At 46.6% G+C, this 23,942-nt stretch overlaps 2 protein-coding genes and 1 long non-coding RNA gene across 5 annotated transcripts; 2 read left to right on the forward strand and 1 right to left on the reverse strand.

Annotated features, from left to right (window-relative positions):
• The first annotated feature begins 920 nt into the window (after window positions 1-920).
• ACBD4 (acyl-CoA binding domain containing 4) lies at window positions 921-11,004 on the forward strand. 3 transcript variants are annotated; one of them, XM_051994876.1, is made up of 10 exons: window positions 921-1,036; window positions 1,440-1,595; window positions 2,051-2,171; window positions 2,271-2,355; window positions 2,638-2,758; window positions 3,250-3,336; window positions 4,375-4,475; window positions 4,612-4,696; window positions 5,317-5,453; window positions 9,925-11,004. In XM_051994876.1, exons 2-10 carry the CDS (start codon window positions 1,508-1,510, stop codon window positions 10,045-10,047), a joined length of 948 nt encoding a protein of 315 aa, XP_051850836.1. In that variant the 5' UTR covers window positions 921-1,036; window positions 1,440-1,507; the 3' UTR covers window positions 10,048-11,004. The 3 variants fall into 3 exon arrangements, with proteins under 3 accessions (XP_051850836.1, XP_051850837.1, XP_051850838.1); XM_051994877.1 differs by having other exon boundaries at window positions 935-1,036; window positions 1,496-1,595; XM_051994878.1 differs by lacking the exon at window positions 921-1,036 and having other exon boundaries at window positions 1,505-1,785.
• Window positions 8,807-9,940, reverse strand: LOC127560366 (uncharacterized). The gene is made up of 2 exons (XR_007953320.1): window positions 9,843-9,940; window positions 8,807-9,300 (listed from the first exon to the last, which is right to left on the reverse strand). It is a non-coding gene; the product is annotated as an uncharacterized LOC127560366 (long non-coding RNA).
• Window positions 11,005-20,341: 9,337 nt separating the features above from the next.
• On the forward strand, window positions 20,342-22,568 carry HEXIM1 (HEXIM P-TEFb complex subunit 1). The gene has a single exon (XM_051994889.1). It carries the CDS (start codon window positions 21,097-21,099, stop codon window positions 22,156-22,158), a length of 1,062 nt encoding a protein of 353 aa, XP_051850849.1. The 5' UTR covers window positions 20,342-21,096; the 3' UTR covers window positions 22,159-22,568.
• Window positions 22,569-23,942: the final 1,374 nt, after the last annotated feature.

Below are 23,942 nucleotides of genomic sequence, written 5' to 3' on the forward strand. Positions count from 1 at the left end.
AAGGCACTTATTTAGCACTTACTGTATGCAAAGCTCTAAGGATACAAAAACAAAAAAGTGACAACAGCCCCTTGTTAGATTCCAATTTCCATGCCCAGGATCGCGTTTTCTGCTCCCAGAATGTCTGCCACGCTTCCCCAGAGCCCGGGGTTCCTCTCCTGTGAGGTGTCCCTGTGGGAGTTTGTACGTGTGATATTCAGTAATGAATGATACATGAATGATGAGCCAAGGTGCGTGTATGCGTGACCGCTTTTATGCGTCATCGGTGCACGCAGCATCTAAGTCCTTTCCAAGAGAGTGGCGGTGTTGATGTGCACGGGACTGGACGTCGGTTTGGGTGTCCATCTAAGCTAAATGAGCCCGGGGGTCAGGGTCCGAAGTCCGTGGGCACAGCGCCATCTACTGTTAGTTTGGAGCATGCAGCGCACTCTCTGACAGTCCGCAATTACCCCACCCCTGATGTATACAGTAGGACCCGAAAAGCAACATTCTCCTTTTATTTAAACCTCCAACTCTCCTCGAATTTCCACCACTGTCTGGCATGTGTTGTATCGCCTCTAGTCTCTCTTCCTCAATCTCCCTCGGAAATCCAATTCAATTCAACCGGAGAAGTCAGTTTTTGATTGACTGACGCCTTGCAAATTGACACGTCGATTCCCCGGCCTAGGTGACGGTAATCCATTTCTTCCGCAAGAGGACGCTCAAGTTTCGCGTCAGATGCCTCTCCGTTCCACCAGGGGGCGCTAAGCACCTTTCTCAATTTTAGTGGAGGAGTGGTGGAGAGAGCGGTAATAGTACCGCCCGTTTGGAAATCAGCAGAAAGGTTATTTGCATAAAGTTGAAAGACCTTCGCCTAGTGGATGAAACGCGGAAGGAGAGAGTAAAAGAGACTTGCTTATTGGCCGAGACTTGTGTCTGTTCTGCACTTACCCTTTCCCTTACAACTGCGCCGGGAGGTCAGTCGGAAACCTCGGGCACTCGGGAGAGGGGGGCGCCCCGCTGTCCGGACCCGGCGAGCCGAGGAGGGGCAGCCGGGGTGAGTGCCGGGCGGCGCTGGGACCCCCGGAGTGGGGGCCCTCGGGGTGGAGCCTTGCATGCTGGAGGCTGCATCCCTGGGAGTTGTGTGCTGTGGCTGGGGATGCGTCTGGGGAGGGGGAGCTTACCAACGAAGGGCGCATCTGGAGGGGGCAGGAGCCTGGGGCACCGGCCGGCCTTTCTGCCCCCCTGGGCTCCGAATCGGTCCCAGGCCCCACACCCGCCCCCGGGGACGAGCCCGTCCGACTTTGGGGAAGAATACTCTGTGAGTCCCCATAAAGGAAGACCTCTGTTTTCTCCTCGGAATCATAGAGTTTGGTGTGTGGGAGGCTGAAGTTGGGAAAAAGTGATCCCTGCGCACCTGTCCGGGTCTCAGGGGCGCTCACGCGAGTTTGCCGTTCTAGGAAGTCTGTGAACTTCCCCGCCACCGACCCCGGCTCCTCTCGCTTCCTCGGACTAGGATTAGCTCGGAATGGGGACAGAAGGGGATAGCTCAGAGCCTGACTGCCAGAAGCAATTCCACGCGGCCGTTACGGTCATCCAGAGTTTACCCAAGAATGGTGAGACCTGTGACTTTCTCCCTCCCCCCGTCTCCTCTGCCTTAACCTCCCTGTGCTCCCCGCTCTCGATGATTATAAGCTGCAGTTTGGAGGTACCCCCTGTCCCCAGTTCTGGAGTTCTCAGAAGTTTCCAGGGATGGAGGGAAGGCTTTTGGCTCCTGACAGTTTGATTTACCTGATATTTCAATAGGTGAGTCACCCTTTGCTGTTTGACTCTGTGTAACCCCAGTTGTCTTAAGATAATAATAATAGGTAAGACCCCCTCACCCCCGGAAGCATCTCCTTACACAGTATCCAGTTGTTCAGCCTGTCTCAAAGCTTCGTTCTCTGCTGTCTCTCTGAACACTCCGAAAATGCCCTGACTTCTTACCCCCGAAACTGCGGGTGGATGACGCTTCTTTCTTGGCTTTTCCTTTTTCCCTATTGTCCTTTTTCCCATCACCACAATCCCTCAGGTTCTTATCGCCCATCCTACGAGGAGATGTTGCGTTTCTACAGCTACTATAAGCAGGCCACCCAGGGACCCTGCCGTGTGCCCAGGCCTGGCTTCTGGGACCCCATTGGACGCTATAAATGGTAAAGCCCCCTCCTTTCCTGCCCCAGCTCCACAGTACTGCTTCTATGGCAGTGCCCTTTCATGGAGCCTCCTTGGGTGACCAGAACTCTGTCCTCCAGGGATGCTTGGCACAGTCTGGGCAGGATGAGCCAGGAGGAAGCAATGGCAGCTTATATTACAGAAATGAAGGTGGTGGCCCAGAAGGTAAAAACTTCCTGGTGCTTCCTCCCACATCCTCCCTGGGATAACTGGTGATTGTCATTTGGACTCTGGTGCGTGTCCACAGTGACCCTTATCTTCCCTTCTATTGCCCAACACTGTTTCCACTCTAGTTCTCTAATCGTGAACCAAGCCTCGAGGTCAGCCCCTGCCTCCCTCCACTCCTTCCCCACTAGTTCTCAAGCCAGGGCTGAATCTACAGTGGACACAGTTGGGTGTTTACTGCTGGGTCGCCCCCCCCCCATTTTTTTTTATTTTTCTCTTAAGGTGATTGATACAGTTCCCTTGAGTGAGGTGGACGATGGCATGTTTGACTATTTCGTGCCCTTGTACGAGATGATCCCTGGCATGCCTCAGCCCCCAGAGACCTTCTTGAAGAAACTCACAGGTCAGAATTCTCCCCACAAGGACCAGTACTGGGTGAAGAAGAGTCAGAGGCAGGTGGCCCAGATTCTGAACTGCTCAGCTCTTTTGGGGGATGGAAAAACATGGGGCTGAGAGAAGGCGTTACTCGGCCATGGAAGGAAGAATTGTGGGATCCCCAGAGCGTTATTGAAGATTGTCTTGTCAGTAGATTAGGAAAGCATGGCCCAGTGAGGTTCACATAAATTAGAAATAGTAAAGTAGATTTCCTCTGACTTCAAAATCCATGGTCTTCCCAATTCCGCATAAAAGAAAAGCCAAATCAGGGCTATGGGTGGGTAGAAGGAATGTGGGGGTTGGTGCAGCTTTTACTTCTGCTATGCCTAGCCTTCCCCCTTGGGGGGATTTAGCTTGTAAACAAGTGGATATGTGTGTATTAAGGGGAGAAAAAAAGGGAGACTGAGGGACTAACTTGGGCAGGAAATGTCAACCTGTCCCATCTCTTTCCTCTTGCAGCTCAGAAGGAAAAGATGCCAAATGGGGATGTAAGAAATGCCCTTGATCCCCTACCACCTCCTGAGGAGCTGGTCCCCCAGACTTCAGGTCAGTATCTGCCTAAATTTGATTTAATTCAACAATATTAAGTACTTTGTGCCAAGAACTGAGGATACAAGAGATGAAAATGAAGTAATTTTGGTTCTCAAGGAAATTAGTCTACCAGAGAGAAAAAAAACAACCAAATACACACAGCTAAATAGAAAATCATTTTATCAATTGAGAGACAGGCCACTGGTATGTGTAACCCATTAAAGAAGACAAGGAAAGGGGAAAGAGGATCTGAGAAGTAGAGATGAAGGAGGAGAACATTCCATGCATGAGCCCATATTTATTCTACAATATCATGGTGGTGGAAAATGTAAAAAAAAAATTTGTTTTTCCTGAGAACAATAAGCAAGCACATTTGGTTACAATGTAGAATAGATAGAAGCACAGAACCTGCTACCCCTTTTTTGTGTCACGGATGCCTCTGAAATTCTGGTGAACCCTTTGGATTCCTTCTCAAAAGAATGGTTATTTTTAAATGCATAAACAAAATACATAGGATTATGAAGGAAATCAACTATATTAAAATACGATTACCAACTTTTTTTTAAGTTCATAGAATTGGGGTTAAGAAATGGACTAAGCAGGAGTTGGCTAAAACAGATAATAAGTCAGTGAAGGGCCCTCTCAGCACCCCACTTCCCATGGACAAGTGTTAGAAGAAGAAGATAAAACCTGACAGTGGATACACTTACAATCCATGTTCTTAGAACCAGTGGGTTCTGGATCACTGAGCTCAGAAAGGAGGGTGGATCAGTGAGAGGTCAAGGAATAGGACATCCCTGAGGTTCTTTTTCCTAAATCTGTGTCCTTGACTTCTTAGATCTTATTGTCTCTCCCCTTTCCCCTTTCCCAACTGTTCTTCCCTTCATTCTTTCCTTCTTTCCCCTCTCGTTTTCCAACTCTCCTTTTACACTCACTCACATTCCCTCTGACTCTATGTCCACCCTGGAGGGTTCGCTACTGTCTCTCCCTAGGTCCTAGGTATCCAGCAGCCCCTTTTTTCCCTCAGCCCCCTTCCTTTTCCTCCCCTCACAGAAGCACAACCACCCAGGGTTCCCAGCATCCGTGGGAGAGCTTCCATGGATCTAGAGGCTGAGGTTTTCTGTGATTCCTTGGAACAGCTAGAGCCTGACCAGGTGAGAGGCTTTTTCTACCCCTGTGGCCCCATTTTCCAAGTTATATCCCCCTTGTTCTTCCCACCCAAACCAGGACCAGGGCATTAGGGTTGGAAGCGATAGTCTGTTTCTCTTCCCCTGGGATTTCTCCTTTCAGGGTGAGTGGCTGCAGAAGGAGCTGAAGGAAGCTCTTGAAGGAGAGACCAACATCAGCAGTGATCACTTGCTTCCAAGACAGAGAGGTGACTCATACCCTGTCCCCTTTTCCCCACCTTCCTTCTTTCTCTCCTTCATCTCCAATACCTGCCCTCACCTGTGGCCTTTCCATCACTGCCCTTCCCCTTAGTTTGCTTCTGGGGTGAAAATCCAGGATTGGTATTTTCAAATGAAAGGGGAATTCAGCCTTTTGCCCAGAGCTGCCACTGAGACCGATCTTTGATTCTCAGAACCCAAGCTACTGGGGAAAGGGGTAGGAGGTGGGGCTGGGCAAAGTTCCTGCCCCTCCCTGCACTATCTGTGCCCCCTGTGGGCACTGCAGAGAAGGAGGCAGAGCTACCCCTTCCCTGTATGAGTTCTTAGCCCTCTATTTCTGGTCTCATCCTCCACTGCACTGACTGGTTCTAGTGGTCTTCAACATTCTGGGTCCTTAAATTAAGGAGAATAATCCCCATCCTTTTTCCGGGATTGTTGTGCTAGTACAGCTTTCAAAAAATGAATTCCTGTAGAGCTGCACGGAACAGCTGAGTACAGAAGACTTTGTTACTCCGCCCTTCCCCTACCCTATCAGGCATCTGAACCTGGGCTGGCTCTGGGGAAGGCCACAGAATGAGCCACAGCCCCTTCTCTCTATCTGTTTGTGCAGAGATGGTGGGAGGGGCTCCTCAAGGGTCCCAGGAGTTTGAGGCCTGGCTGGCCAGCACGGTTCGAGCTCTGCAGGAAAGCATGCAAGATGTCCAGGGGAGGCTGAGAAGTCTGGAGAACCTGCCCCACCTCACCCAGGTGAGCTCCCCTCCTTCTAAGAGCCACAAGTACACAGGAGAAAAGGGCCCAGGAGAGACCCAACTGGAATTTGAACCAGATCGCCCCTTTTCCTCAATTTACTCATCTGGGTATCCCTTTGTCTTTGCCTCCTTAGAAACCAAGAAACTTTTTCCCAAAATAATAATAGTACATAATAGGAGGAGGAGGAGGACCCTTAAAAACCAAGAATCCTTTTTTCCAAGATAATTATAATAGAAGTAATAGATAATATTAGTAGTAGCTCCCTTAGAAACCAAGAAACCTTTTTCCAGTAAAGAATAATCATAGTAGTAGTATTCCCATTAGAAACCAAGAAACCTTCTCCCAGAATAATAATAGTAGGTGGTAGTAGTAGTAGCCTTAAAAACCAAAAAGTCTTTTTCCAAAATAATAATAATAATAATAATAGTAGTAGTAGTAGTAGTAGTAGGACCCTTAAAAATCAAGAAGCCTTTTTTTCCAAGATAATAATCATAGTAGTAGTATTCCCATTAGAAACCAAGAAACCTTCTCCCAGAATAATAATAGTAAGTAATAGTAGCAGGAGTAGTAGGACCCTTAAAAACCAAGAAGTCTTTTTCCAAAATAATAATAATAATAATAATAATAGTATTAGGTAATAGTAGTAGTAGTCCCATTACAAACCAAAAAACGTTTTCCCCTGGGTAATAATGATAGTATTCATAGTATTAGTAGTCCCCTTTAGAAAACAAGAAAACTTTTTCCAGGATAATAATAATAGTAGTAGTCCCCTTAGAAACTAAGAAAACTTTTTTCCAGGATAATAATAACAATAATAGTAGTAGTAGGCAGTAATAGTAATAGTAGTCCTCTTAAAAAGAAGGATTCTTAAAAAGAATCCAGGCTATTATTTCCAGGATGATAATAATAGTAGTAGTAGTATTAGTCCCTTTAGAAACCAAGGAAACTTTTTCTAGAATAATAATAGTAGTAGTAGGCGTAGGTAATACTAGTAATAGTCTCCTTAAAATCCAAGAATCTGTTTTCCATGATGATAATAGTAATAGTAGTAGGTAATATTAGTGAAATCCCATTAGAAACCAAGAAATCTTTTCCCCTGGATAACAATAGTATCAGCAACAGCTAACATTTATATAGCCTTATTAAGGTTAGCAATGCACTTTTCATATTATTTCATTTGATCATCATACCAACCCTGAGAGACTTTTTACAGATGAGGAAACTGAGACTAAGAGATCACATTCATAAATGCCTGAGGCACAGTATTCAAACTCAGGTCTCCCTGATTCCAATACTGTCCATGTACCATGTAACTGCCTCTGAATTTAAAACTTGGAGCTAGGACATCTGGGTTCTCGTCCTGGCCCAGCCTCTCCAGTGCCTTCAGGGACCCAGGCTTCTCTTCTCAGGGATCTTGCTCCCAGTATTGTAGTTCAGAGCATTCCAGCAACTGGTTTCTAGGATCTTTTACCATGGCTGCCCTTTCTTTTGTGCTTCCTCAATCTAGAAAGTGAGACTGGCCTGGGAACAGGAGGAAGGCCAGCAGAAGTAGACCCTTCCTTTGGGGCAGCAAAGCTGACTCCCCCAGCCCTCTTCTTGTGGCAGCTGCTCCCCTAAAGCTGAATGGTTCTAATTGCTGCCCCCCACCCCCACCCCCGCCACTCTGCTCTCACCCCCTCATCTTCAGTGGTCCTGTCTGACATTTATTCCTTCTTCACCACACTCACACGCAGGCAGATGTCCAGAGGTGTATATATAGACTATGTGGTTCACATGTTTCAGGACTGTTGGCTCTTCGTGAACCTGTTTGGCGTTTTCTTGGCAAAGATAACTAGAGTGCTCTTTCCTTCTCCAGCTCATATTACAGACGAGGAAACTGAGGCAAATGGGATTGAGTGACTTGCCCAAGGTCACATAGCTAATGAGTGTTTCAGGCCAGATTTGGATTGACTCCAGGATGGGAGCTTTATCCACTTGCACCACTTAGCTGCAAACACACACACACACTCTGTGTCTCTCTCCCTCTGTGTGTCTTTCTGTGTCTCTGTTGTTTGTCTGTCTGTCTCTCGCTCCGTGTGTGTGTGTGTGTATGTGTCAGAAGACTGCGGAAGAAATGTCAGCCTGTAGGCAGGCCCAATCTAGCCAAGTCTGGCCCTTAGAAAGTTCTCAAGTGGGCATTGGCTAAGTTTAGGGAGTGGCGGGGACTCCTGGGGGTCTACCCTGTGTCTCTGCTGGCTCATTATGATGGATGGCATGTTTTACATGTCGGAAACCCTTGAGTTCTTATTCTTACCTTTCCTACCAGAAGGGAAACTCTAGACTTTGGGTACAGTCAGATGGAGGCAGGGAGGTGGCTCAGAGAGGCCTGCACCTGGGGTCAAGAAGGCGCCAGCCTCGGACCCTCACTCACCAGGAGGCAAGTTAGCCTTCATCCACTGGAGAAGCAAATGGCAAATCACTCCCGAATCTTTGCCAAGAAGTAGATAGCTTCTAACCTTCAGCCATGGGGACACAGGAAAGGACCTGGAAATATAGGGCCTGGCTTTCTAAATCTTACTTCTTCCTCCCTCCTACCCTGGACTGTCATCTTCCCTGAGATGTGGGGGCTAGGCCTGAGGGTGTTTGGGGAAAAGATATAACCTAGGCTCACAGCACTGTGGAGGTGGGGGCAGGGCCTCTCTCTGATTCAGTGAGTCTCCAACCTGGTCCAGTGAGTCTATTTTTCCAATCTCTCACACTAGCTGGTATTTCAGTTATGTTTGAGTCAAGAAACATTTTAAGTGCACAATGATTGTAAAACCTTTTGCTGGGTACTGACTGTAGAAGATGTAAATCTATGAAAAGATACCATTCTTACCTTCACAGAGCTTATATTCTTCAGTTTGGTACTATGCCACTCGTTAGCTGGGTGACCCCATCTGTACAGATTTGTAGGAGAAAGTGACAAGATTACTACTTCCATACTATAAGGATTTGTGTCTAATAAAAAGGGTTCTTAATTTTTTTTTTTTTTACATTATGGTGACCCCTGTAGACCCCTTCTCAGAAGAATGTTTTTAAATGCACAAAATACCTAGAATTACAAAGAAACCAATTCTACTGAAAATAGTGATCAAGATATTAAAAAAAACAAACAAGTTTTTGGAGTCCAAGTTAAGTGCTCTTAGTCTAAAATTTAGTGAGTTCTCTTTAAATCTTGCTGTAGCCCCATAGGTCATAGTTCAGTAATTGGTGACCTACTGCATAAGGACAATTATCTCTGAACTAGCCAGGCTGGTTCAGGCAATGGGCAAACAGCCTTTTTAATGCACTAGAAGGCCACCCACATAAAAACCAAGAGCCCACAGTCCTTTTAGCTCATGATCAGGTATGGCTTTAATGGATGATGACATATATCCAAATCACAATCATTCATTATAGGTATACAGCAGTGCTTGGGGAGTGTGGAGGAAGTCAAGGGTGATACAGACGGGGAGATCAGGGAAGGCTTCCTGGAGAGGGTGGCCCCTGAGCTGGGCCTTTAATGGATTTGAAAGGGATGGTGGTGTGGAAGAGGGAGGGATATTCTAGTTTTAGATAATGGTCTTTGCTGAGGCATGGTGAGGAAGGCATTGTCCTTTGGGCCCAGATTGCCTCTCCCTTGGAACCAGTCCAGAGGCGGCCTACCTGTGGCCCTGGAGCTTCCCCTCCTTCCCGGTGAACCTCGGGTGTTGAATGGATAGAATGCCAGCCTGGAGTCAGGAAGACCTGAGTTCCAAAATTTGCCCTTAGATGCTTCCTAGCTTCAGGGGTTAGACAAGTCACTTTACCCTGTTTACCTCAGTTTCCTCATCTATAAAATGAGCTGGAAAAGGAAATGGCAAACCACTGCAGTACCTCCACCAAGAAAACTCCAAATGGGGTCACAAACTCATTCACTTCTGAACATTATCCCTTGATTGACATAAGGACCACCCCTGCATTAGCACCCATCTCAACTGATCCTCCATCACTGCTACGGGGTTTTGCTCCCTAAATCTAATGCTCATTTCCTCTGCTTTCACCCCAAAGTATGTAAATTTTTCTTAATGGTATATAAGGACCTGAGTTTAGGCTGAAGGCTTTAATGTGGATAGGGGTAGTGAACTTGAACTTAATCTGGGTCCCTCTAATCCTACACACACTTCTGTGTGAAACAAGAGTTTTAAAGAACAGAAAGATGGGAGAGCTGCAGGTAAAGGAGATTTTGGTTAAAAGCACTATTCACTGGGTGTCTTCCTGGTTGGTATTTCCTTCCCGTGGCCCTGTGTTTCCTGGCTCTGGGGGAGTGATGGTTGGGGATAGCTGGTTGGAAAAGGGGGGGAGGGGCCGGGCTGGAGGAGAGGAAAGGAGGGAGGGGATACTGACCTGGGCCAAGGGCTGAGGAGTCTCGCTGAGGTTCAGATGGTAAGCCTGTACCCCACCTTTATCCTCTGCTTTCTTCCTATAGATTCCCCCATCCCAGCAGGGGCCCCGGGCCTTGGAGCTCTCTCTACCCACCATCCTCCTCCTATTCCTGTGGCCTTTCGTGGTACAGTGGTGCTACCGCCAGTTTCGGAGGCAGAAGAGGTGATTGGCCCTTAGGGGACACTGCTGTCGCCGGAGATTGTGGGGGGAGGGAGGAGGACGGCAATTCCTCTTTGCCAACGCGCCCTCCTTCCCCCCCCCTCCCCCCAGTCTTCCACTCTGCACCTGAGCCTTCCTGGGGAAGCAGGGAGGCTTGGACCTCACCGGCTCGCCTCCTTTTCCTCACCTGTCAAATAAGAGGTTGGGCGGGATCTCTCAGGGTCCTTTCTGAGCCTTAATATTCTTTAGTCTGAGCTATGTCACAAAGTAGTTGTGTGATTCTAGGTAGGTCGTATCCCCTCCTTTGGGCCCGTCTCTTCACCTGGAACTTTACCAGGTGAGACTGGCTCTTAGGTGCTTTCTACAGCCGACATTCTGGTATTCCATGACCGGTCAGTATTTGCCGGAGAGGTGGGCGCTGCATGGAGTAAGTTGGGCCCTTCTTGGTGACCCTCTGCGGAGCTGCGGCCAAATGACTGGTTTTCTCGGGCCGCTCGGGGATTCAGGACGCCCCAGGATGCCCAGACACCACCAGCACCGGATCGCTCCTGCTGCATTCCGCCCTCCCCCCTCCTTCGGCGCGCCCTCCCCCACAGCCCTCGGGCCACTTGCCTGTCGTTCTCCTCCCCCGTGCCAGGCCCTCCCAGAGGTACCTCAGCTCAGGCAGGTTGAGGCAGGGGCCTGGGCGTCTATGCTGTTTGGAAGGAGAGAAGAGTTGAGTTGATGCGAGGAGGGTGTTCGGGAAGGTTTTTTTCTGAGCCGCGTTCCCAGACGCAGCTGAGAGGCCATAAAGATAGACAAAGATAATTGACATCTCTATGTGCATGGGAAGGAGAAGGGGAGTCGTGGGGGAGGCACAGACTTGCTTTTGGTCACGTTTTCCTCCGCCCTTTGGATTTATACTCAGGTTTTCATTTGCTCAGAAGATCCTTAAGTATTAAAATAAATAAAACTTTCAGCTCTGGAGAGGTTCCATCCTAAGGGGGAATGGGGTGACGCAGGCTTGGGGAGCTGGGCTGGGGTTGAAAGGCCGAGCAGAGCCGGTCTTCCTACTTTGGACACTTCCCCTCCCCCAGCCACGACGGCGCCCCCTCTGGTTAATCTGACATTTAGGCCAGGACTCGAGAGCCCCGACCGCTACAGGAGGGGGGTGGGGTGGACTCCTTAGAGGTGCAGGGGAATGGTAGAGCCCCCGGCGTGAGTGGCACACTGCGGGCCTCGGAGGAGCTGGGGGAGGTGTCTGCGGGTCTCTGTCCTGGGGTGGTGCCCGAATCTGAAGAAAACAGCCGCCTGTGAGGGGGGAGGGGAGATGGACTGGGGTGAAGGTTCCATCAGGACAACGTCGCACGGCCCGCCCCGTCCGGCCTCCCGGTCCCGCGGCTCTGGAGGGTCGGAGGACCTGGCGAGCATCCCAGGATTCCCGCGGGGGGCCGAGTCGAATACCCTTCCCCCGGGCCCGGGGACGGTCTTGGCCCTGCGGCGTCGGGGCGGAGCCTAGGGGAGGAGAAAGGGGAGGGGGCGGTCCCAGCTGCGCGTGGCGTCACGGTCTCGGTCGCGCCGCGGCTGGAGGCCAAAGCGAGCCCTGCGGCCGCCGCCCCCAAGATCTAACTGAACTCCCCCCCTTCCCTGTCCAGCTGGCAGCCCCGCCCTTCGCCCCAGCTCCTGGCATCCAGCCGCCTTCCCTAGGTACTGTCCTTTAGCCCATCCATAGACACCCTCTTCTAAATCCCCGAGGGTTTCTGACCACCCTCCTCCCCCATCCTTGCTCCCCGTTCCAGGTCCGCCCCAGCCCCGAGTATTGAGATATAGCTTACGGGAACCTCATTCCTATGCGCTCTCCCGAAAAGTGCGGCCCCCTTCTCTGGGGAGGGGGCACTTTATGACCTTTCCAGATTATCTGTATTAAGTCCCTTTAGGTCAAGCCCTCTGAGAACTCCGGAGAAGTGGGCCAAGCCTGGGGCTGGCTCTGGGCGTGTGTTTGTCCCCTCACACTTGTGTGCCTCTATCTGTGTGTGTCCATCCGGGGCCGCCCGTGTCTGCTGCGGACGCCGTGGTTGTGGGCCAGAATGGGAGTCTGGGTATGCATGGTGTGCATGGTGTTGCCTGCAAACCCATCTTTTTCCTCCCTGGCACACCAAGACTGTCATCTGCCCATCCCAGGGCTGCTCAGTTTCCAGGCCTGCTCCGAGCTTCCCCCTTCATCACCTCTCCAGGGATCCACCCACAGCTTTTCCAGTTCCTTACCCTTTGCCTAGAGCCAAAAGCCTGGAGCTTTCTAAACTTTTCCTTTAACAATCATGCCCTCTTCATCTTCCCTCTCTTCTAGCCCACCACACCCTACCTCAATTCATGTGACTCTTGAAAATCCAGGAAAGGAACTTATATTAACTAGAGTGGACAGAAGAATCCATTTCCCCACTTCCTCCATGAAATTTTTTAAAAAAAGAATTCCTTTTGACTTCCATTTAGGTTCTTTTCTACCCAGAGGCACGATGGCCTCTTCCTTATATATAGTGTCAACAAACTTTTCACTTGGCCAACTGGTATCTTTGTTCAATATTCAGTTCTCTGGATGCCAGGTTCACTCACCAAGTTCAGAAGAACCTCTTAACTGGAAGCTCCCCAAAGGTGGGACTACCTTCCCACCTCAGATGGAGCCCCAGGCTAAAAGTGTGGACTCAATAAAGCCTCTGCGGTAAGGGTGGCCTATGGCAGAATGCCTTAAATCTAAGTGATGGAACCAACCCTGCAGAAAAGTCTGGTCAGCTTTGGGGAAGGCTGGAGCTGCAGACTAGGATAACTGACCCTTGCCAGTAAGGCTGAGCTGCCTGCAGATGCTTGAATTCTTTCTACTCTAGAGTGACTTCTCTTTCCTTCTGATTAAAAAAAAAAATCTTACTATAAGATCTCTTTATGAATTGGATATGAATGAGGCTAAGAGGGAGAAAGATGAGATGCCTATCTCCATTTGGATAAAATCATTTTCCTTAACAGAGCTTCCTGTTTGTTGGGGGAGAAACTCTCTTATTCTCAGGAAGCTCCTTGTCTGATGTGGGAGATGACCACTCTAACCAGTTCATAGAATCACAGATTTGAAACTGGAAGAGACCTTATCCATCTGGAGTCCCTGAACTTGTGTTAACACAAGTATTTAACTATTTCAATATAACTGGTCCTTGTAATCCTCTGTAATTATTTTATGCATTTAAAACTGTTATTCTAAAAAGGAGTACATTTTATCCATGAGGTCTTTTTTTCAGTCACATCTGACTCTTTGTGCCATTTGGGATTTTCTTGGCAAAGATACCGGAGTGATTTGCCATTTCCTTCTCCGCTCAATTTTCAGGTAAGGAAACTGAGGCAAACAGAGTTAATTGATTTGTCCAGGGTCACAGAACTAGTAAGCGTCTGAGGTCACATTTGAACTCAGGGAGATGAGTCTACTGACTAGAGGCCTGGTGCTCTATCTACTGCAGCGCCACCTAGCTGTCCCAGAAGGGCCCATAGGCTTCACCAAACTGTAGAAGGCCTTCGTAAGAGTCCAAATCCCTGGCTCCAGTCCAAACCCTTCATTTTATTGTGACAGAAATGAAGCAATCAATGAATATTTATTGATTACAGCTTGTTGGGCTTCATGCAAAGACAAAAAGAGAATGCAAAAACAAAAATGAAAATCTTTGCCTTTAAGGAATTTACAGTACATATCTAGATACTGGATAAACTATAAATATATACACACACACATACACATATACATGTATATGTATGATTATATTTCACCAGCACATATAAATATATACACAATAAATCCAAAGCAAGGGACTGGAATGATGGTGAGAAAGGCAGCAGGAGCTGAGGGAAATCCAAAAAGGCTTGAAGTAGGAAGATGAATGGAGATAGGAGGAAAATTTGATGGAGCCAGGGGGATGAAGTACATTCCAGAGATGAGCAATAACCCCTTACAAAGACGCAGAAATAGAGGAAAGAGTTGGAAATGTCAAGTTTCAGAAACAGCAAGAAAATCAAGTTTAACTTGACTATGCAAAAACAGGGAGTAATATCAAAGTATGTTCTTTTATGTATAGAAGCTGGGAAGGATCTGGCAAAGCAAGGTTTGAAAGGGTTTAAATCAACAAGCATTCACTTATCACCTGTCATTTGCTAAATGTTCTATATACAAAGAGAAAAGCAAAACAGTTGTTTGCCCTCGAGGAAATTACCTTTTAATCTCTGCAAGAGGCAAAAACACTGAAATGGGAGATGAAAATGAAATGCCATGTATGAAGAACAGCAAACAGGCTAGTTTGCCCCAAATCTAGCTAGTTTGGCTGGAGATCCTGGAGGGGAAAGATATGAAGCCTGATGATAAAGAACTTTAAGGGCCAAACAGGAGTTTCTAGTTGATGCTAAGGAAGCTAGGGATTATTGAGCAAGGTCAAAGCTGTGCTTTAGGAATGCCATTTTTTTGGGGGGTGGGGTGAGGAAAGATGGGAGAAGGGAGCAACATAGGGAGATCATCTAATTGGCTATTGTTGTTTGTCCTTCCTTCTCAAAGAGGACCAATGACAGGAGGAGGGGGATTGCTTGACTTGTGAGTGAATTGGATTTAAGTGAGGCAGAAGAACTGTGCAAGGTCATCAGCCTCCCTCTCTCCTCCAGAGTCATCAGAATCCAGTAGCAAGACATAAGTCAAGATGACTGGCAATGGCCCAGGATGCAGTGCAGGCTATTATAACCGGCCAGGTGAGAGGTAATAAGGGTCTGAATGAAGATGCTGTATAAAGCCTCCAGGGATTGAGTGTCCTACCCCAGACCACATAGAAAATAAGGGGCACAAACCAAGGCTTCCCACCACGTCTTGCCTCATCTCCAAATCCAATGCTCTTTTCCAGTAAGCCTTGTAAGGTTCCTACCTTCAGGGAGTTCAATGGAAGAAACAAAATGCTCACTGCTGGGGAGCTCCCAGTCTGATGGGAAGACATCATGATCCACATCATAAACCGAAATGCAGCTGAAAATTCTTTAGCTAAATATCGGTTCTTAGAGATTTAGAAAGAGAATAGGGTCTCTAGAGATGGGCATGCTTTCATTCATCTGTGAATAGATGAAAGATAATTAGGGGTCTATACTGTGACTGAATGTGCTAAGCCTTGGATATACAGGCAGAGAAACAGACCCTGCTCTCAAGGAGGTCCTATTCTAATAAGAGAGAAGAGGCTTCTACTATTAATCATATGGAAAGCTCTCCCACCCCAGCAGCAAATCAAATAATTATGTATTTTCATTATTGTGATTTCCATTGATTAAATCATTTTTGTTATTATTTTGTTATTTATTATTCTGACTCTTCCTCATTTGAAATTTTCTTAATAAAGATACGTAATAAAGATACTGGATGCTCATTTTACAGATGAGAAAACTGAGGGTTAAGTGACATACCCAGCTAATAAGTGGGGCCATATTTGAACTCAGGAAAATGAGTCTTCCTGCCTCCAGGCCTGGACTCTTTATCCACTGCACCATCATTTATATGAGGAATTTCTTTCTTTTTTTTTTTTAAATTAAGAAAAAATTAAAATTAATTTTTTAAATTAAAGTCTTTTATTTTCAAAATATATGCATGGGGCAGCTAGGTGGTGCAGGACCAGCCCTGAAGTCAGGAGGACCTGAGTTCAAATCTGATCTCAAACACTTAACACTTATTGGCTGTGTAACCCTGGGTATGTCACCTAACCTCAATTGCCTTAGCAAAAAACAAACAAACAAAAAAAAATCCAACAACATATGCATGGATAATTTTTCAACACTGACCCTAGCAAAACCTTGTGTTCCAGTTTTCCCTCTCTTCCTCCCACTCCCTCTCCTAGATGACAAGTAATCCAATATATGTTAAACATGTTAAAATATGTTAAATCCAATCTTGCTGCACAAGAAAAATCAGATCAAAAAGGAAACAAAATGCAAGCAAACAATAACATAAAGAGTGAAAATGTTATGTTATGATCCCCACTCAGTTCCCACAGTTCTCTCTGGGTATGGATGGCTCTCTTCATCACAAGATCATTGGAACTGGCCTCAATCATTTCTATATGAGTAATTTCTGAAAGACCCTTTTTCAATTCCTTGCTTTCTACGGATATTTTTCTATGGAAAGCTCCAGACCTTCAGATAAATCCTAATTTGGAGACAGCGCATAATAATTTCAGAGTGCCTAGCTTTGGTTAGAATATCTAAGTAGAAAGAACAATCACTTTGGAGCCTGAAAACCTAAGTTTAAAACCATTTTTAAAAGCTAATAATAATTAACATTGATGTGTTAGCAAAACAGCACTTCAGGAAGAGATTACTTTCTAGCCTCTGTGTGTAAAATGGATTAAAGACTAGAGGCAGGGGGACTGGTAAGCTATTTAATATTTCACCCTTGGAGACTATGGGAATGAAAAGACTAAAATCAAGAAACTAGCGATAGAAGGCTCTCAAGAGGGAATAGGGAAGATTTGGAAGAGAGCTTGTGTTGGGAGAATCTGGGGTGGAAGGGACATAGCAGACAAGGATGACCCACAGAACCAAGGGTATAGACAAATAGAAGTCTGCAGAGAGACATTTAATTAATTAGAGAAAGCTAAGTGGTAAAGTAGAACTTGAGGTTTTGAGTTCAAATCTAACTTCATCAACTTACTAGCTATGTGATTCTGGACAAATCACTTACCCTCTTTCCCCATCTGCAAAATAGGGATAACAACACATGACTATCTCTCAGGTTTGTAGTGAGATTCAAATGAGATAATATTTGTAAAGGCCTTATCATAGTATGCCACATAGTAGGTTTTGGATTAATGATTGTTTATTATCCTCTCTTAATTCCAAGCTACTGCCCGTCCCAACATGTCTCCTAAAGTAATCAGGGGTCCTGGGCCTCTCTCCCGTACTTGGTCAGACCTCCACAAATTCCATCATAGTATTTAAATAAATAGCTCCTCAGAACTGTGAAACAGAGACAGAGATCCCAAAATGGAACTAAAGTCACTTGCTTTAATGTTAGATTGTAAACTCCTTGGGAGGACTGTAAATCTGATAAATCACAAATTGGTATCCCCAGTAGCACTCCAGTTGAATTGTCCCAGCTTTTGAAGGGCTAGTGCCCTAGATGTGATATTCTAAAGATCTCTAGATTCTTTACATGAACTCTGACAAAGACAATCTGGGCAGCATATTTGTGTGATATCAGAATACAAAAGTCATCTGTTTCTGTAAAATGGGATCTGATAATACTTCTAGATTCTTCCTCACAGAGTTGTAATGAGGCTTAAATGAAATAACTTTTCACTTGATCTTAGCCAAAAGGCCGAGAAGCGATGATGAAATAACTTTTCAATAAACATTTTAAGTACTTTGTGCCAGGGACTATACTATTTTTTAAATTAAATTTTATTTTTCTATCACTAAAAATCTGCCTTAATCTACAGCTTCTTAATGAGAAAGGAAGAAAGGTAAAATCTGTGTTACAAATATGTATAGTTGAAAAAAACAAATTTCATATTGGACATGACCAAAAAAAATCTCAATTCTGCATTTTGAGCCTTTCATCTCTCTTATCAGGAGGTGGGTGGCATATTTCATCATTACTCCTCTGAATCATGGTTAGTCATTACCCCATCAGAATTCCTAAGATTTTTAAAGTTGTCTGATTTGACAATAATATTGTCTTTCTATAAATTACTCTGCTCCTTTCACTTTTCATTAGTTCATGCAAATCCTCCCAATTCTCTCTGAATGCCCTTCCTCATCTTATGGCAAAAAAGCATTCTGTTACATACACATACCATAACTTGTTCAGCCATTCCCCAATGGATGGGCAATCCCTTAGTTTCCAATTCTTTGTCACCATAAGAAGGACTGCTATTTTTTTGTGCATTGGGGCTTTCTTTCTTTAGGCCTTACAGGAATATCAGTGGGTCAAAGGGGACTCTAGTTACAGGCTGCTAAGTTTTTTTGTGCATAGTTCCAAACTGCTTTGCAGAATTCAAGGTTCTCATTTTACAAAGGATGAAACAGCCTCAGAGAGGAAAGAGGCAGTTGGCAGGGTGCAATCAGAAACTAGGCCTCCAACTTCACAGCCACAAGGCCAGCCTGCAGTTTCCTCACAGAGGAGACAATCCAAAATCTATTAACCCCTCTCCAAGAACTTAGTCTAGTAGTACCAGGCTTACATCCTTTATAGATTGGCTAAAGAAACATTCTTAATGTTTGGAGGTTCAGTCCTTACCCAGGTTTCCATCAAGGAAGGGAAGCAAAGGATCTGACCCCTCAACCTGACCCCGGGGCAAATCTCTAGGGGATCAATCAATCAATCAGCAAATATTTGTCAATTGCTTATTTAGTGCCAAGCACTTTATTACAAATACAAGTACACATAGGAGGTAACAAAAATATAACACTGGGGAAAAGGTGGTACAGCTGCAGCCTCTTGGGTAAGTCATTTAACCACTGCCTCAGTTTCCTCATCTGTCAAATGGGCTGCGGGAAGGAAAAGCATTCCAGGATCTCTGCCAAGAAAACCTGAAATGGAATCGCTAAGAATTGGACGTGACTGAACAAACATCGAGGCATAAAATAATGGAAGGGGGATGGGGAGGGAAGGCTCTAACAAATGGAGGGATCAGGAAAGACCTCACCTGAGAGGCGGCAGGAGATAGGAAGCAGAAGTCAGTCAATCATCAACTAGCTTTGATTAAACAACTAGGCTTGGTGTTCAATACTTGGGGTATTACAGATAGTGGGGGCCAGACCGTAACAGAAAGACAGGAGATATAATGAATAGTGTGACAAACAGCATGACCAGAGACCTTAGAGAACACGTGAGGGTGTGATAAATATCGAAACAGGCTTTGGCAGCAATCAATCAGCATTTATTAAGCGTCTAATGTATACCAGATAGAGAATGGAATTATCCCCGCTCACCTGCAGCACGCATATATCATAGATTTGATCCAAGAGGCACGCATAGGGGTTCTGGGCAGCTCGGGGCGGGGGATGGCGCGGCACAATCAGTCCGGACTTTTAGGATCCCTGGGGCAAAGGAGGGGAGCGTGACGGGAAGAGAGAGGCCTATTAGAAAAATGTCTAAGCCTATTAACGTTTAGGGATCAATAGATTCTACCCCGAGCAGAGAGTGGGGGACGTTAGGGCAAAGACAGGGCTCAATCTCCAATTCTAGATCTCCTCTCCGGTCCAGATCCTTCCTCCCCTCCCCCCCTCCGCCTTATCGCACCCCCCGCTGGGACAGGGCCCCGGGCCCCAGGTGGGGGGGAAGGGGTGGCGCGGAGAGGCTTCTGGAAGGTAGGGAGTCAGAGATGGCGCTAGAACCGGAAGCAAGCTACAAATTCCCTCCCCTTCGCCGTAGGCCTTGAACTCAGGGCTCGGACTGTCGGGTCAGCACCCCTTCCCACTCTTCTGTAAGTCTCTAGAAGAATCCATGAGGACATGAGACTCGAACCCGTAGGAAAGGAAGGCTGTCCACCACTCCAACCTAGGCCGAAGTAGGGAGCGACAGTCTCCCTGTGCCTTTAAGCCGGCACACGTTTCTTTTTGATTTGTTTACGTCTCCTTTCGCCCTTCCGGGTTTCAAAAGATGTACGGTTTAGATATCCTTCCGCAAATGGCGTTCTTAGGTTCATTTTTGGGGGGAATACCTAATATTGGCAGTCTCTCGGGTTCTGACTCGGACTTGGACAGAGAATCAAATCCTATTTTCAACTCCCTTGTGCTAACACCTTTCTGTGTAGGGTTCAAAAGCAGATTATAATCGGGGACTACTTTCCGGAACGTACCATTCTACCTTTAGTACAGGGAACATTGACCAGCCTCAGAAATGTCCCACTGGGGAAAATATTTGATAATATCTTTTAAAACGCATCTTCTTTGAAAAATTACAGTACAAGCCTCACTTGGAACTGGCGAGTCTTCTCCTATTCTTTAAACACTATGGTATCGCCCAGAACCCGCCCTAATCTTCCGAAGATTGGCTAGCCTCGCTCCGCTCATCTCGTTCATAGTATCCTATAGCAGTGCACGTTTCGGTCGCACCGATCCTGCGGCCGGGGAGGCGGGGCTGGGAGGCACCCCCCGCGTGCCCGACGATTGGCTGATTCGGCCAACGCATGGGGACGCTAGTCCCAAGAGACATTGAACTACGAGTCCCAGCGTGCCGCGGAAGAGTCTACCGTGCGCTTGCGCGGGGGCGGGGCGGGCTGGCTCCTTTATATAAGGCAGCACAGAGAGCTGGGAGGCAGCAGTTGGAAGTTGGCAGGTGAAGGAGGCAGGTTGGGAGGGGTAAAAGTAAAGGAGGAGGCGGAAGCTGTGCTGTCGGAAGGGGGAGGGGGGAAAGAAGGAGGAGGAGGCGGAGGAGGAGAGCTTAGAGCAGAGCGCCGAGCCAAGGGGGAGATGAGTTTGTCCGTCCTCGGCTGAGGCTCCGGCCGGGGCCAGGGAGCGGGAAGCGGGGCCGGAGCGACACCCGTGGAAGTGGGAGGAAGTGGTCGGAAGTGGTCCTGGGACTTTAACCCCTTGTGGGCTCTGCGGCAGGGGATTTAACCCTTTACGGACCCAGACCCTCGCAGGCGCGTCATCTGGTGGCATTAACCCTTTCGGGACTGGGTTCTTTAACCCTTTGGACTTTTCACCTTGCTGCTTCTGCTACTCTCGCTGGCTTTGCCCCCGATTCTGGGGAGGGGGGGGGGCCTGAGGTGAGCCCTCCCCCAACACACCCGCATACATACTGTTTTTGGTGCTGCAGACCTTGAGCCCCGCCAGCTAGCTTGCCCGCCGAGCTAGGGGGTTCTTAACCCTTTGCTGACCCAGAAGCGCCCTTTCCAAGTTTGGAGTGGAGTTTGTAGGCGGAAGGCTTGACAATAAGAAGACATCCGTCTATCCGTGCTGCCGGCGTTCAAGACAGGACCAGCGGGACATTTAAAAATACTTTTTTCTTTTAAAGGGAAAAAAAGGACTTTGTGACTATAAAATTTCTTCCAACTCTCCCAGAAGAGGACTCCATCCAGTCATGGCTGAGCCATTTCTGTCTCAATGTCAGCAGCAGCAACAGACTTCTCAAACTTCTTCCAACTGTACAGGTGCTATGGGCAGAGCGGAGCGTTATACTGAGCCCCCCGGGGAGGACTGTAGGTGGCAATCGAGAGCTTCTGAACTTGATGCGATCCTTGAGAAAGAGGAGAGAGGGGAGAATCCAGCCCCAGCCTCCCCTCCCAGGGCAACTGTGGCGTGCCTAGACCCCGGCTGCCCAGATGGGGGCGAGAAGGGCCCGAACCACGACGATCTGACAGCTGTCGGGGCTGCTGCCGCACCGCCGTTGGGTGAGGGGCCAAGGCCCAGAGCCCAGCCTCCGCAGTCGTGCCAAGGTTATGGGGGCGACAAGTTTGCAGTTCCTATCGGGGAAGAAGAGGAGGCCTGGCGGCAGCAGCAAAGACAGCTGGGGAAGAAGAAGCATAGGAGACGGCCTTCCAAGAAGAAGCGGCACTGGAAGCCTTACTACAAGCTGACTTGGGAGGAGAAGAAGAAGTTCGACGAGAAGCAGAGCCAGCGGGCATCCCGGGTTCGAGCCGAGATGTTTGCCAAAGGACAACCGGTCGCCCCTTACAACACGACCCAGTTCCTGATGGATGACCATGATCAGGAGGAGCCGGACCTGAAAACTGGCCTCTACTCCAAACGGGCGGTGGCCAAGTCGGACGATACAAGTGATGAGGACTTCTTGGAGGAGGCGGGAGAAGAGGATGGGGGCAGTGATGGGATGGGGGGGGACGGAAGTGAGTTTCTCCAGAGGGATTTCTCCGAGACCTATGAACGGTACCATGCGGAGAGCCTCCAGAACATGAGCAAGCAGGAATTGATCAAAGAATACATGGAGCTGGAGAAGTGTCTCTCCAGGATGGAGGATGAGAACAACCGGCTGCGGTTGGAGTGCAAGAAGTTTGGGGAGGACTCCCGGGTAAGAGAACTAGAGTTGGAGCTGGATCGGCTAAAAGCTGAGAATCTCCAGTTGGTGAAAGAGAACGAACTGCACAGACAGCAGGAGAGAGCGCCTCTTTCCAAGTTTGGAGACTAGTCAAACTTTTTGGGGGAGGGGGAAAAGGGACTTTTTATGGTGATGGAATGTAACATTATATACATGTGTATATGACAGTGAACCTTTTTATGACATAATCAAAAAAGAAAAACCCCATGGCTTTGTATTGTTTTAAAATTTTAGCTATAATGTAGTGGGTTTTTTTTTTTTCCTGTTCTTTAATTATGTGAAATCTGAAGGGTTGCTTTTCTTGTTCTCCTTTTTAGAAGAAATGAATGTGTATTTTTTGGATGTAAGTAAATTTGACTCAAATTATAATGCATTTTTTTCTGTTAACCAAAAACAAAAAAAACAAAAAACCCTCAAAACAGGGAGTTATAAGGTGGCCAAATCTAAAAACCATTAAATCCATTCTATAGTTACAATAAATTTAATATTTATAAATGTAACAGTTTCAGTGTGATTTGTAGAGATATCAAAATAATATTCTCCAGCAGAGAAGATTTTTGCATTTTGTATTTAATCCTGGGGTGTTTAAAAAAGGCATATTTGGTCGGTAATGCGAAAAACTACTTTATAGCCCTTTATTAAAGGTTCTCCAACTTTTATGTATTTTTCCCATAAATAATTTTAAATGTTCAATACAATATACACTGGCAAAATACCGCAATGTTAATTCTGTGCTTGCTTTCTAGTGCCTTGATATTTTATTTTACTGTGCTGTTAGAACTCTTAAGATGTTTGGAGCAGCAGGAGGTGGCAGCAAGATTTTGCATGTTTATAATTCCAGAGCCTGAAACAACTTTTTCCTAATAACCATTCAAAAAAACCTGCTGACAAACATGTAAACAAAATGTTAGGAAGAGTGAACAATTGACAACCCCAATTTCCTTGGTACAAGTTGTTTTTCATCAATCTTACACTCTCTTGTGAGGCTAGATGGAGTTCCTGGAAGTGGTTGTTGGTAAATCCTTTGTTTTTTTAAGTGCTGGCTATGATTAGGATAGATAAATTTGGGTTGCTCCTTTTTGTTGTGGGGAAAATTGCATTTAAAAGAAGGAATGGCTATTTTGGGATTCCAAGAACAATTGTTCGATTGAGTGGCTTATCATGCAGAACTACAGATTTATGGATTACCTACCTTTTTTTCCAATGCCTGGCAAACCTTTTTTTTCTCTACCTGCATCCAGAGTTAGGTGCTTAGAACCCTAAGGCAGGTAGTAGGAAATCTTAAATGCTCACAGTAGAGGTATTTTGAAATATCAACTGCTAGGGGGCTCTCCTGGGAATCAACTGCCCTGTTGCTAATTCTCAGGATTGATGATCAGTATAGCAAAATAATTTCTACCCCATACTGATGGGAACATGAACATAATTCTCCATAACCATACCACTTCAGTGGGATCTGGATCAAAAAAAGTCATAGCCAATATAAACCCTAATAAAATGGTAGCCATTTTAAATGTTCTAACTTATCTGTTAAATGGTTTCCAGTTAACATATTCACAAATACCAGTGGAACCTAAGAGAAAAATCAAGGTACTTAATTCCCTGGAGTTCAGATTGAGTGGGTTTTGCAGTTAACATTGGGAGGGTGGGGGTGGGGGTTACCCACACTCTGTCCTGACTAGACCATCTCTATTATGTAATGAGGAAAATTCAGAGTAAAAATAGAATACCAAAATATCTTCAGTAAAATAAAAGCAAATCCAGGGAAATTACAACTGGTCAGAATTTGACAAGAGACTACTAAATACTGAGCCAGCCACATTCTGAGAGATGTTCCACTGGGAAAAATGTGTTATCAGTTCTTCCTTTGGACT

This window comes from Antechinus flavipes, chromosome 4 (genome assembly GCF_016432865.1).
Source record: "Antechinus flavipes isolate AdamAnt ecotype Samford, QLD, Australia chromosome 4, AdamAnt_v2, whole genome shotgun sequence".
In the NCBI taxonomy this organism is placed as follows: Eukaryota; Metazoa; Chordata; class Mammalia; order Dasyuromorphia; family Dasyuridae; genus Antechinus; species Antechinus flavipes.